Source organism: Salvelinus sp. IW2-2015, linkage group LG14 (assembly GCF_002910315.2).
Source record: "Salvelinus sp. IW2-2015 linkage group LG14, ASM291031v2, whole genome shotgun sequence".
NCBI classification, from domain to species: Eukaryota; Metazoa; Chordata; class Actinopteri; order Salmoniformes; family Salmonidae; genus Salvelinus; species Salvelinus sp. IW2-2015.
In genome coordinates, this window is record NC_036854.1 from 31937983 (window position 1) to 31951701 (window position 13719).

Sequence of the window (13719 nt, forward strand, 5' to 3'; positions counted from 1 at the left end):
TCTATTTTATCCTGGCCCTGGTCGGGTTCTGGGTTGCCATAGCGATATTGTCCGCTATCACCTCAGATGACTCTCTCTCTACRTCTCCTCCCCCTCTGCCTCTTTCTTCCTCTCCCCCACCCTCAGCTTCCCTCTATCTCTCCGGATCTCTTTATCGCTATCTCTCTCTTTCCTTCTCTCTTATCGATCTTCATCCCCCTCATCCATCCCTCCCTCCTCCCCTTGTCCTCTCTTGCAGTGGTGTGCGAGTCCCTCTTTCTCTCCCAATCTGAGGTGGGGCTTTCCATTCCTCACAGAGAATACCGCAGCCTTTCCCCAACATACTTAAGATACCCAACAACTTATACAGAAGATTTACAGCAGGTCATGCAATGCATGTGAGTTGAAATGTGTATAGGAGATTGATTGAAATGGGAGTGGGTGGGTGTGTGTGTGTGTGTGTCTCTGGTAAATGACATCAGAGCTTCTGTCTCTCTCTCTCTCTGCTGTAGATCTCAGTAGTACAGACAGGCAGGAGTTAACCCACCAGAGAAAAACAGTCACTGAGCAGATGAAGGAGGGAGAGATGGAAAGATGGAGGGAGGGTTGGAGGGAGTGAGTTGAGAATACAAAGGAAGAGAGTTGAGAATACAAAGGAAGAGAGTTGAGAATACAAAGGAAGAGAGTGGAGAATACAAAGGAAAAAAGAGCATCTGCGATGTGACAAATGCAACCTGTGTCAGTACCATAGAGTACCCTCTGTGTGTGTATATGTCCCTATGACGTGTCTGTGTGCACTCAGTTGGGTGTCGTCAACAGAGGGGAAGGGAGTAGAGGTTATGTGTTGTCCCTCTAGCTGGCTAAATGCTTCCTCAAATAGAATCAGTTATTAGAGGGGGGGTGGCAAAAGGGGAGTGGGAAGAGAGATAAAAAAGGGAGGGGAAGGAGAGAGAATCTAGGGAGAAAGAGGTGAGCAGAGAGAGAAAGGGTGGAGTGAACAAGTGAGGGGAGGGAGAGTGACAGAGCAAGAGAGAGAGAAACAGAGCTACCTAGAGGGAGCGGCAGACACCGGCGGAGACAGGGATAGATAGAGAGGGATAGATAGCGAGTCTGAGGCTCTGGTATATTTATCAGTGAGCAGCAGACAGTGTGAGTGATTAAACGAGTGAACAAACTGACACACTTGGAGAGAAAAAGTGGCGAGGCTGCAGTGGCTCCGGTAACCATGGCGCAGCCGTCTCCATGTGCATCACCGGGTGTTCGTCGTCGTAGCGACGGCTCTGTGAGAGAGTGTCTATTTTTCCCCGTTTTGGAACGTAATGAACAGGAGAGACTGGAGGCCTTGGTGAGAAGACGGGAGAGAGGGGGAGAGAGGGAGAGACAGATGGGGGAGGACAGCAGAGATTCTATGGAGAACAGGCCTAAACGCTGGACCTGGGGAGGACCGCCTGGAGGGGGAGAGGGTGAGTACACTGGGGAGGAGGAGGGTGAGGGCATGGGAGTCAAACCGGAGGGAGAGAGGGGGAGGGGAGAGATTGACAGGAGGTATGGAGGTTTAGGAGGTATGGGATGACGTGTGTGTGTGAGGGGGGACAAAGGAAGAGAGAGAGGAGGGGTTGATGGGATGTGTTCAGGATGGGGGAAAGGGTGGGGACAGTTTAGGACAGCTACAAGGAAAAGGAAACTAGAGAAGAGAGGGGAGGGATGGATGGATGAAGATAAAGATAATGGGGGCATGTGAATGAGAGATAAAGGACAATAAGAAGAGAAATGAGGGGTGAGAGAGGGAGGACAGAGACCAGAGAGAGAGGGGGAGGACAGAAAGAGGAAAAGGGTGTGGAGGCTGCAATGCAGGGGAGGACAACGCTTTGTCTTAAACTCATCAGCTTGGGAGAGGCTGCTGTGTGTGTGTGCCAATAGTATTATGGCCCATAACATTACTCTGTGATGATAAGAGAATTCTGTCTGTGTCACTGTCGTTTACCCTGCTGTTACAGATGTGACTTTAGCTGAGGAATCCTGTGTGTGTTGGGTATATCTCTGTTTCTGTGAAATGCTGCTACACTCCCTCAGTAGTGTTTGCGTGCGTTGGGAAACAGGCCTGATTCCTGGGAGGGGCCTGAAATACGTATCTAACCACACACACACACACATTGACGCGATATTTACTGCGTATGTAAACATCCATTGTTGCGTTAGTGTCTGTCTCTCTCTCTCTACACACACACCCCTTGTCATCTGTCTAGGCCTGATGTTATGGCACTGTTAAGGCTAAGGGTATTATAGGATTTGCAATTGCATTTGTATCTTTATCTGTGTATTTTCATGGTATGTGCGTGCGTGCATGCGTGCATTTATTTGTTTTCAGCGATGACGCTCCCATCAGTGAGCAGTACCGGAGCAGTAACCAGACTCTGTGACGCATTCATAATGCAATCAATTATTCACACACCCCATCAGGCCTAGGATGAAGTGGAGAATCGGCCCCTCTTATAGAATACACAGGCTACCACATTCTTCAACAATACCTTATAGAATCCTACAGAATAGCGGCTCTAGAATACAAACGCTGGTAAAGTCTGGCGTATCAGCACCCATTCTATTCTTCTTCAATTACTGATCAAAACATGACTATATTTCACTGGGGTGATAACCTGCGGATGGGCGGTAGATCTGAACTGAGATCAGTTGATGCCGCATCATGCAGAGTATCAGCTTACACAGCTCCAGTCTGACTGCAGTGCATCGCGTGCGTGTGTCAGAGACTCATAGGTGTGTGCGTGTATACAATTGCGCCACGTAGGTTTGTGTACGCAGTACATATGTGAGTATAAATTCAACACTCAAGTGTGTGTGTATGATTGTTACGCCCAGGTGCGTGTGTAACGCTTTGCTTTCTCCGCTCTGACACACCTGCTACCAGGTCACCCTAAGACCCCGCCCTCTCATGCTATTGGCTCAGCTCTGCCTCATCATCCCGCCTCCGCTGCCAGCCCCAACCAATCCAGGAACGGTACAGACCACCTGACACCCTTAGCGTGATCCACTGTCTGCATGTGCGTGTATATACCGTACATGTGCTGTTGTTGTGTGGCTGCATGCATGTTGTGCTTTGTGTTGCCAGTGCAAGACCGTTATTCCCGCTTCTGGGCAATAAAATATTACATTGTATTCTATTGTCTGTATTCAAAAAAATATATATTTTGGCCCAAGCAGCCTATGTCCCACCTCATTGGTATGCTATGTGTTTTGCAGTGAGTTCTGCTGCCTTCCTACATAGGAGTGTTTGTGTGTTCATGAATATGGTTATGGTTGTGTTCACCACACATCAAGTAAATGTCAATGTGTGTGTGTGTGTGTTTTGTTGTCTCCCTTTGGTCTTTGGGGTCTGTCAGCCCCCCCCCCCCCGCCCCCCTTGCCCAATCAGAACAAAGAGTTTATGTACTTCCGGTCTGTCTGGCCTATGGCGACGCTTGGTGATGCACACACAGTGTTCACAGTAGGGGGTCCAACTACCCCCCCCCCTTTATCAGGGTCTGCCCCTGCAGCAGTCTAACCACACACACACACACACTTTATAGGATATGCAGCAGTCTGGTTAAAACCCTCCTCTCTCCTTTGTGCTAGACGGTCTGTGTGTGTGTATCCATGTAAATATGGAACATCTCTTACTATACAAGACTGAAGTCAAACTGAAGCCCGATCAGTGTGTGTTTGGTGGGATTGATGGTTTGGTGTGTGTGAATTTGTGGCATAGTTGTGTGTTTTAGATAGTGAGTGTGTTGTGTTTTATTAGTTGAATGGTCTGTTCACTAACTGGAGTGACGTTTTAGTTGGAGTGTTCTAGTGGTGTGTGTTTGTAAAGCGTGTTGTGTGTCTCGTATTTGTGTGTAATGTGATTTGTGTCACTGTTGCTCCAGGTACAAGTTGGTCCTAATCACAGATAGACATATCTGACCTTAGCTATTTTCTCTACCTACCTCCCTGAAGTGTGCACTCATCTCTCTCTCGTGAAGATTGGTGTAAGCAATTAATACTTTCCACCATATTTCAGTCCATTCCTAACCTTCCCCATGAGCGGAAGTGAATGAGTGCACACATCAAGGATGAGGGTAGATAATGTGAATTCAGTATTAGTGGTTAAAGACGACTCATACCTCTTCATGTCCCTCTGGGGTGGAACGTCTGACTCTTTCTCCCATCATGCATCTCTCTACAGTGTGTGACTTCCTGACACCGCCCTCCTCAGACCAGCCAATCACCAAACGGCTCTCCAACTCTTCAGCCTCCCTGCACTCACCAGATAGAGGTGTGTGTGTGTGTGTGTGAGTCGATTCATGAGGACGTGTGTCTAGTGTTGCCAAGCAACAGTATATAATATGACTCTCTTTTATGTATTTTTCTGCACCCCTCTGTTGGTGTGTCTCTTCGTTGTCCATCTCTCTGTATGCCCTATGACTATGCAGTGTGTGGTGTGTCCCCTCGTTTAGCGTCCCCAAGCCCCCAGCGGCCGGCCTACAAAGGTTCCCCCTCCAGGAAGACCAGTAATGGGCCCCCGGAGGACAAGACCCCCAAAACACCCACAGTCGGTACCATGTGTGTTTGTACATGCATTTATATTACCAAATTAGAATTCTGAGCAAAACCTGACTTCTTCTGTTGTGTTTTTAGACAGAGAGAGGCCCCGCCCCCTGTCTGACTGACTCTTCAATGAGACGCCTTGAATCTCCGACCACTCCGACCCGAAGCTCCTCCCCCAGAGCCCAGAGCAAAGGACTGGGCACGCCCAAAAGGTACAGAAACGTGCAGTAGCACACACATAGGTTATCTGAACATTGTGGGAGTGTTGTGGGCCGTTGCTGACCTTGTTGTTGTGCTCATTGTTAAGTACTGCAAGGTTGTATGAAAGGTTCAATTAAAGCAGTAGGGGTGCTTGGGTAAAATCACTGAGGAAGCCAAGCCATAATACAACCTATATTGTGATAATTATGTTGTTCGTTCGTACGCCACCATGATATACAATAAGGTCGTGACAACAAAAAGACAAGTCACACAGTGGTGGAATAAATTCAACTATACATATGTTTGTTTCATCAAAAACCAGAGAGCAACATCTGTCCGGTGACGTCCACAAAGCAACTAATGCATAAAACAAACAGTTTTATGACCTGCAGCATGGTCAAGCATGTTAATGTTTTCGACAGTTTACTAACCAACTACTGATTTAGAACCACAGAGTTACTGCAAGTCAGCACAAGGACAACAGGAGCCCTCCTCCGCTATTCCAGCACCATTTCAACTTAAACATTTAAACATCATCAAATCAACAACGCTATATTTGCTTAGTTTAATACACTGAAAACAAACTTAAAGATACCAAAAACAATTTAGTCCAAACAATGTTTCTAAATATCATGTGGCTGTCCATGGTACTGATTTCTGTCCGTGTGTATGCACACATGTGTGTTGGCAAAATGGTCTATGGTCTATGGCTCTGTCATAGACTATACTTTTAGTTTTTGTTTTCATAGGCTACCTAGCAAAAATATTTGCATGGGCAACAATGAACCATCTAAGTTCGTTAGCTAGTTAACGTGAGCCTACATCTAGGCTACAWATTGAACTTCAATCGTCATGCCAGTGGCACAACATATTCATTTATGGTTAGATCAGAATCGCCGTCATAATCATTGGCCTGTACAGAGGATTAAGTCAAAACCACAATCCAAATCCACATCTCCATCCATGGCTTAGAAAAGGGACGATTTAGCAAGCTAGCTACTGCAGGACATCAACACAAGCAGACCAGAAACACACTGAAAATGACGTTTTGCTTAGGAAGTTATTTGATTGGTGTGAAGCCAAATTCAAACTGGCCTCCCTTGGGGTGTTTTGCTGCACCAGGACAACCCACAGTTGAGCTCAGCTCAATGCTGATTGGCTAATTATTTTCTAATGTTCTTGATGCTTGCTGGCATCAATCAATCAAATGCTACTGCAGCAACATGTTATACTATTTTGGTCCAGACAGCATCAGATACATGGGCTATACATACTGAGACAGAGGGGCACTGTTTCCCTCACTTGGATGATTTCTCCGGTGAGATTCAGAATCGAAAATTATTGTTTTTATTGGTGGAATATTTGGGGAAGCCTGGCTTCCCTTGGCACCCATGAATACACACCACTGAATGAAAGTTGATTGTTATTACAGGGTGAGGTCAACTAAGAGTCGTGCCCAGTCCCCCTGCTCTCCGGGACAGTATCCTCCCTCCCCCCTCCGCCAGCGAACCCCGGTAACTGAGGGCAACCAGGAGGCCAGGGGTCATGGAACCCTAGAGAGGAAGTCCTCTAAGCTGGACGCACCAGAGAAGAAGACCTCCAAGTCCTCCAGCAGAGACCTTGCGGCAGGTAAGGTGTGTGTGTGTGTGTGTGTGTGTGTGTGTGTGTGTGTGTGTGTGTGTGTGTGTGTGCCTGCGTGTTTGAGCAGTTGGAGAGATGATCAGTGAGCTCAGAATTTACCACTGATATGCTCTGCCCTTGAGAGGAGAGAGAGGTCTGTAATCTGAGCCACCCTAGACGAGAGAACAGAACGCTTCAGAGAAAACTGCTTTTATCAGTGTCTGCTGTACCCCAGTCATCTCTGTCTCTTTCCCTCTCCCCCACTGCTTCCCTCCTTCTCCTCTCAGAGTCTCCAGGTACGCCCACAGGCAGGAACGTTGCCGGGACAATGGATGCGGAGGAGGCTTCTAGACTGTTGGCTGAGAGGCGGCGTCTGGCCAGAATACAGAAAGAACAGGAGGACAAACTACGACAGGAGGAGGAGAGGTGTGTGTGGGGTATTTTCGTTTTATTTTTGTTCTCCCCAATTTTCGTGATATCCAATTGGTAGTTACAGTCTTGTCCCATCGCTGCAACTCCCCTACGGACTCGGGAGAGGCGAATTTCAAGAGCCACGCGTCCTCCGAAACAAAACCCTGCCAAGCCGCACTGCTTCTTCACATACTGCTCGCACTTGACACACTGCTCGCTTAACCCGGAAGGAGACGCTAGAGTGCGATGGGACAAGGAAATCCCGGCCGGCCAAACCCTCCTCTAACCCGGGAAACGCTGGGCCAATTGTGCYCTGCATCAGGGCGTCCCGGTCACGGCCGGCTGTGACACAGCCTGGGATCGAACCCGGGTCTGTAGTTACGCCTCAAGCACTGCGATACAGTGCCTTAGACCGCTGCGTCACTCGGGAGGCCCATGTGGAGTATTTGAATAGAGCAGTGTTCCCCAATTGGTGGCCTGATTTTATTTGCCTCCCAATGTTTTCTGAGCTAAAAAGCAAACAAACAATTTTTGGTATTTTTGTTGGACATTAAAGAATGTAAAAACACCAACAAATCAAGTGATTGTAACTTTGGAAAACTGTTGCAAAATATTTCAAAGCATAATAGAAATATATATGTGATTGTATATAAATGTAAGCAAGGTTTGAAATGATTATGTTTTAGCCAGATATTATATCTTGTGGTCAATTTGAAGACAACAAATGATTTGTAATTATGTTCCGGCCCCCTGACCATCCACTCCAGAAAAAAATTGTCCCGCAGCTGAATTTAGTTGATGATCCTTGGTATAGAGCGTCTGGCCAGAAGGATGTGGGTATTTAGAGTGTATAAGGTGTGTGCGTTTTCTCACTGTGTGTGTGTGTGTGTAGGCTGAGAGCGGAGGAGGAGCAGAGGAGAGAGCAGGAGGCACAGGAGCGGCAGGCAAGAGAGGCACAACAAGCGGAGGAGGAGAGAGAGAGATGGGAGGAGGAGAGGAAGACCAGAGAGGACGAGGAGAGAAGGACAAAGGAGAGACGTTGGAAAGACATGCAGGATCAGCTGGACCGAGAGGTCAGGGGTTAAGTCTCAGGGGTTAAATGTCAAACCAAGAGGCATTACTGCAGCATGTAGGCCTGTCTAAGATGTGTAATGACAGAGTCAATATATATATATATATATATCTCCAAGGCCATGTTGCTAGCAGTTTCAAATCCATGTGGTTTATATATATGGGTCTCTCTGCTACATTGTGCTTTTAGCCTTGAATAAACTCTAACCTCCCTACTTCTGCTGATCTCATGCAATCTGACCCCACATTATGTCTGACCCACAGCTTCCTTCGTTCTTATCAGTTCAGGGCATTAATGTTTTGCATGTGTTTGTGTGCAGAGAGAGGAGGCGTGTCTGCGTGCTTACAGGGAGACAGAGAGGAAGAGGCAGGAGAGAGAACTGTTGCAGATACAGGAGGAGCAGGAGAGACTGCAGAGGAAGAAGGTTAGCACACACCTACCCCCCCCCCCCCTCCCCCGATACGCTGCCATTTAAGCTGTTTTCCTAAACTCCTGTGTGTGTGTGTCCACAGCGGATTGAGGAAATCATGAAGAGGACACGTAAGAGTGAGACGGACTCCTTATGCCCAGGTATATACAAACAAGAGCGTGCGCACACACACACAGGTGTACTGTCTGCAGGGTGACTCAGCAGACAGTGGGCCGGCCAGGGTTACAGCTCCCCCATGTGGTGGAGAGGAGGGTCTGTTGGGTTGTATTGTTTGTCTTACAGTATATATGACTCTTGACCAGTAATGCATTAAGGTTTTGAACTACTATTAATATGGTGTGTCTAACCCCCTCCTCTCTCTCAGGTGTGTGTGAGGTGAACGGGGGCCAGGCAGGACATGTCAGGGAGTTGGATCAGGACGAGTCCCCCATCATCACGCTGGGACCCCTGGAGAGTAAGAGCTGTGGAGGGGACGAGCTGTCTGACGGGGTACAGTCTATGGACGTCAGGTGAGCTGCACACACACACACACACGTCCCCAATTTTTAACACTCATTTTTCATACTCTGTGTGTCTCCCCAGTCCAGTGTCCAGGGATGAGTTGGGTAGCGTTCAGGAGTTCTCTCCCATCAGCGAGGGGTTAAACAGCATGAGTAACACTCATACCCTAGAGCACCTCCTGGATCTCACCGCCCAGCCAGAAACGTCCCTTTACCCCATGCTGCAGGCCGGCAGTGCTGCAGCCCTGGGAGACCTCAACAAGAACCTGCTGATACAGGATTATAACCCCGCCTCCTTCACTAGCTCTTCCCCAAGCTCCGCCCAACTTCTCCACAGCCTCAGCCCTGGCAAACTGGACATCTAGTAACCAGGTAACGGGTTTGACCGGGGTAGGCCGTCATTGTAAATAAGAATTTGTTCTAAACTGACTTGCCTAGTTAAATTTTAAAAACTCACAAATGAACACACACTGTACAGCTCTGCTCTAATATTCATTCTCCTCTTCCTCCAGGGCGTTGGGTAGAACAACTAGCTGTTGGGTGCAAAGAGGAGCTAGGAGCAGCAAGGGGGTCTCTCCTCTCCTCCTACTTCCCCCCATCAGAGAGAGACCAGCTCCTTGCACCTCCGCCCTCACCCTCTTTAGGGGAGAGACCCTCCCTATGRACCCCCGGCTTCCACAGAGAACAACAACCGCTCAATGTATGGCTCGCCCTCATCTATACAACTCAACCACAGGAGGCTGCTGAGGGGAGGACGGCTCATAATAATGTCCGGGAACGGAACAAATGGAATGGCATCAAACACCTTGAAACCATGTGCCTGACGTATTTGATACCATTCCACTAATTCCGCTCCAGTCATTACCACGAGCCATTCTCCCCAATTAAGGTGCCACCAACCTCCTCAACACATCTACTGCTGAATTCCCCATTCACACACACACACTGACATGTACACACACGGTTAATACTCTCCTGGTAAAGTAAAGCTTTTTCTCTGTGTCCTGGCTGTATGATATTGTGCATAAAGGTGTGTCAGTGTTGAGAGGAGGATGATGTAATAGTATGGTTGTGTTATCCTCCTGTAGCATTAATTATGCGGTTAACACTGACCATGTGACCCTGTAGCATCTTCACTAGAGAACACCTCTCCTCCTCCTGTATATACTATAGTCACACAGCTGTTAACTAGCTCTAGGTAGAAGTTGCCCTTAACCACAGATCTAGGATCTTTCTAACCCTCAATAACCTTAACTATTGGGGAGATGAAAATATAGTCTGACCCTGTATCAGTGGTTAGTGGCAACAGTCGTTACAACGTCAGGTTGTAACGACTGTGTATGGAGTTTCTGTCTGTCAGTGTTTCTAGTGGTGGAAGGTTATATCCCACCACCACTGATGTGCTGCACTACTGTTTGCCAGGACTCAGGAGTCTATTCGACTACTATCGGTACTTAGAACTCAGCTAGCCAGTCTAGATATGTTAACCTCCCGCAACTGGAGAAACCTACTCATCTACAGATGTGGATGATATAGTACAGTAAGACAAAAGTCTGGCCTCAGTTGATATGCTTTTGTCCACCACCACTCCATGGTGGTGCATCAAAACACACGTGGAAGACTGGAGCATCTCTGAATATAATCTCTGCAAAAAGAAATGAAAACTGTGAATGGTGTTGTATTTTTTAGCTATTTACAGGATTGGGGGATATTGAAAAGATGTGGCGTGTGTTTTTGGCTTGCTGTGTGTGCGCTAGCTGTGGTTTAGTTACTGTCTGGTCGTGTAACAGCTCTGAAAACACTAATCTCTGCTCTGGAAACACTGCTCTCCTTATCTTGTCTCTGCTCTGAACTGGACTGTTTATGCTGCAACTACCAGTCAACCTACAGCAGGGGTCTCCACCTGCAGTCCTGGAGGGCTACTGCGTGTGCAGGCTTTCGTTCACACCTGATTCCACTGATCATGGTTCATACTGAAGACTGTGATTAGTTGAATCAAGTGGGTTTGGGACAGGGCTGAAACAAAAGCCTGCACACCCAGGCCAGTAGTTCTCTAGCACCAAAGTTGGAGAACCCTGTCCTACAGTATCTCACCAGTCTGTGTATTCACTCAGTCAGTCAACTCTGTAACAGACTCTGGTGTGCAACAGCTATATTCACTATGACTGTGGCTTTACCTCATGGAGATGTATCTCACTACAGAGGACACTTCACAGTCTGCTGTCTAATACTGCTGTGAATTGTATAATCATACATTCTCCCTGTACTGTAACTGTCTTGTTCGGATCTTACTGTAACACTTGCCTATGCTTTGCTCTGGGGTAAGGTGTAGCTCAGCATGTGCGCTCCCTCTCCTCGCTGTTTCAATCTCTGTTTCAGTTCCCCCTGAAGGGCAGTGTAAGGTGTCAATCATTCCTCATGACCCAGCTAACCTTGTGAGGGGGAACACTCTGAATTGTGTGCATTAATGGCTGTAATAATGATGCTGTATCTCAATTACTGGACTAGAGTAGGGAAAGGCCTGGAATGTCCACTTATCTTTGCTGTCTTCAGTGCATTGGACTCTTGATTTAGTTAACATGTATTTACGTCCATCTCTCTTTCTGTACTCGTTCATTATCTCATGCTTTCAGAGGCTGTTAACATTCATTGTATCCTAAGGGAAAATGTAGTTAAATCTTAAGTTAAGGTCAGAATGTTATTCACTAAAAGTCACTTAACACTGATGTCACTGCAGCTTGGCGGAATATATAACTGTAGATGTGGTGCATGGTTCTAACTGCTGAAAAACAACAATAAAACATCATCAAGCCATGTTTGGGACTTTGTTTATCAACCAATGGCACAAACAGATACCTCTGAATTGGTCCGTCTCACATGGTACACCTTGATGTAAAACATATTTAGAAAGATATGGGATATAGAATACAGTAATGGAAGGAAATATGTCTTGTGAAAAATACATTATTTTACTGTGAGGTTTATTTCAAAATTGTAGGGGACACACCATAGACTTAGTTAGACGACTCATCTTTGTATCTGTCCCATTATTGCATCTGTGAGAGCACGGGCAGCGCCATTGAGGCCATCTACAGTACATTTTCTTCTTCTATTGTGTTTGAAAAAAGCATAAAGCTTAAAATGGTGATTTACCGCCACCTGCAGCGCTGGAGTTCTAAACCAAATAGCGTGTGTCATTAATTGACTGTGGCCACTAGATTGGCAGTGACATAGCTTAATGCCATGTACAATCCAGTTAACCCAATTTGAAGAAGCCAACGCTCTGATCATTGGCTGATCCCTCCCAACCCATAGGAATCCCCACCCAGTTGACTACTTTAAAATGGTGGAAGCCCTCAATGGCAATGTCCATGCAAAAACAGGTTATTTCTAGGTAAAGTATCTCTATGGGACACACCTAGGGTGTATTCATTCTGCCTGATTCTGTTGAAAGTGAACGAAATCGGACAGGCCCTAKCAGAATTTGTCCAATAGAAACTCTTGTTTTGCTCTTTTCTTCTTAAACGGTTTCTGTAATGAGTACACCCCTAGACTTGGGCTATGAAGAAACAACTTTCATAGAGTTTCTGGAAACATTCAAGCTTACTTCCAGTGTCAACGGCAGCTGTGCTGTTGATGTTTTGGAGTTATGAGCACGTTGTTTTCAATGTAATCTACTCACATTCGCATACAGCGTTTCTGGCTGTTGACATCTTTCTAGATTCGGTTTAAAAGAGCGCATAATGCCTGCAAACGGCCTCTAAGACAATTACTGGAAAAACGTAATGGATGTTTTGTGTGCAAAGGTGACTTGAAATAAGACGTTTTGGACGTCATTGATCACGTGCGTTTGTATTATTTATTGCAATGGTCGTAAACTACAGCACAAGCGAATAAGAAGTCTGTAGAAACTGGAATCGTTGTGAATGCAGCTTAACGTTTTTGGGGTCATCATGATTTCACAGCCGAGGCCTTGCAAGAAATCCTGTCAGTGAATGTTCCGCCATTACATGCCCCTGAGCCTGTGTAGCAGTGTATTTTGGAATGGACTGTGATTGAAGAAGTGGGATGGGTTTTGTTTGTTGACGTGTCTATTTTCTGTATTTTGTATGATGTCGTTTTTCTCCATTGCCCGCATTTATTTTTTTTTTTTTAATCGTTCCTTACCCCATCCAGCTGGGACTCCCGAGTTGCGCAGCGGTCTTAGGCACTGCATCTTAGTGCTAGAGGTGTCACTACAGACCCTGGTTTGATTCCAGACTGTATCACAACCGGCCGTGATTGGGAGTCCCATAGTGCGGTGCACAATTGGCCCAGCGTCATTAGGGTTTGGCCGGGGTAGGCCGTTATTTTAAACAATTTGTTCTTAACTGACTTGCGTAGTTAAATAAATAAAAAAGCTGTTGTCGGTAATGCGCCATTAACGTTGGACGCCAACCGCCGTTAAACTCAATGGAAGAAAAAGTGCTACAGGCATCAATACACTGCTAACCTAAATTGTTTTACAACTAACTAAGATAGACCACTGCCTGTCATTTCCAACGGGAGCAAAGAGTCATAGTGGGCAGAACAAGCACGAGCTAGCGAGATCCTATTGACGCATTCTAGCATCTGCATATTTCCGTTAGGGAATGTCTACCTTGTCCTTCTAAACAACGTGAATGGGTAAAAAAAAWAAAATTGTTCACTCTGTTCAAAACAGTTTAGATTTGGGAACAGAAAAATGTATTGAAATCAAATGTTTCATGGATGAGAAAGTGGGAATGTCTGTCAAAATCTATCGCGTTCACCTTCCACAATAGCTATTGTTGCAACCTCTGACATAAAGACACGTCGGATGGAATTTGCAACCGACAGACAGGTGCAGAAAATCTCCACCCCTTCTAATTTCCTTAATTTTGTGGCTAGAGTCGAACAACTATGGC

At 46.4% G+C, this 13719-nt stretch overlaps 1 protein-coding gene across 2 annotated transcripts; it reads left to right on the forward strand.

Moving 5' to 3' along the window:
• The first annotated feature begins 295 nt into the window (after positions 1-295).
• On the forward strand, positions 296-11608 carry LOC111972843 (MAP7 domain-containing protein 2). Of its 2 annotated transcripts, XM_070446654.1 has the most exons (13): positions 296-1442; positions 2903-2992; positions 4199-4288; positions 4470-4564; positions 4651-4772; positions 6194-6390; positions 6669-6807; positions 7685-7865; positions 8184-8288; positions 8377-8434; positions 8659-8803; positions 8877-9166; positions 9307-11608. In XM_070446654.1, the coding sequence occupies exons 1-12, from the start codon at positions 1205-1207 to the stop codon at positions 9157-9159; spliced, it is 1743 nt and encodes a 580-aa protein (XP_070302755.1). In that variant the 5' UTR covers positions 296-1204; the 3' UTR covers positions 9160-9166; positions 9307-11608. The 2 variants fall into 2 exon arrangements, with proteins under 2 accessions (XP_070302755.1, XP_023855725.2); XM_023999957.2 differs by lacking the exon at positions 2903-2992.
• The last annotated feature ends 2111 nt before the right edge of the window (positions 11609-13719 follow it).

Coding starts and splice junctions, on each gene's coding strand:
- LOC111972843 (XM_070446654.1), top strand. CDS start 1,205: ATGGCGCAGCCGTCTCCATGTGCATCACCGGGTGTTCGTCGTCGTAGC. Junction 6,391..6,668: donor CAGCAGAGACCTTGCGGCAG/GTAAGGTGTGTG, acceptor TTCTCCTCTCAG/AGTCTCCAGGTACGCCCACA. Junction 7,866..8,183: donor AGGATCAGCTGGACCGAGAG/GTCAGGGGTTAA, acceptor GTTTGTGTGCAG/AGAGAGGAGGCGTGTCTGCG.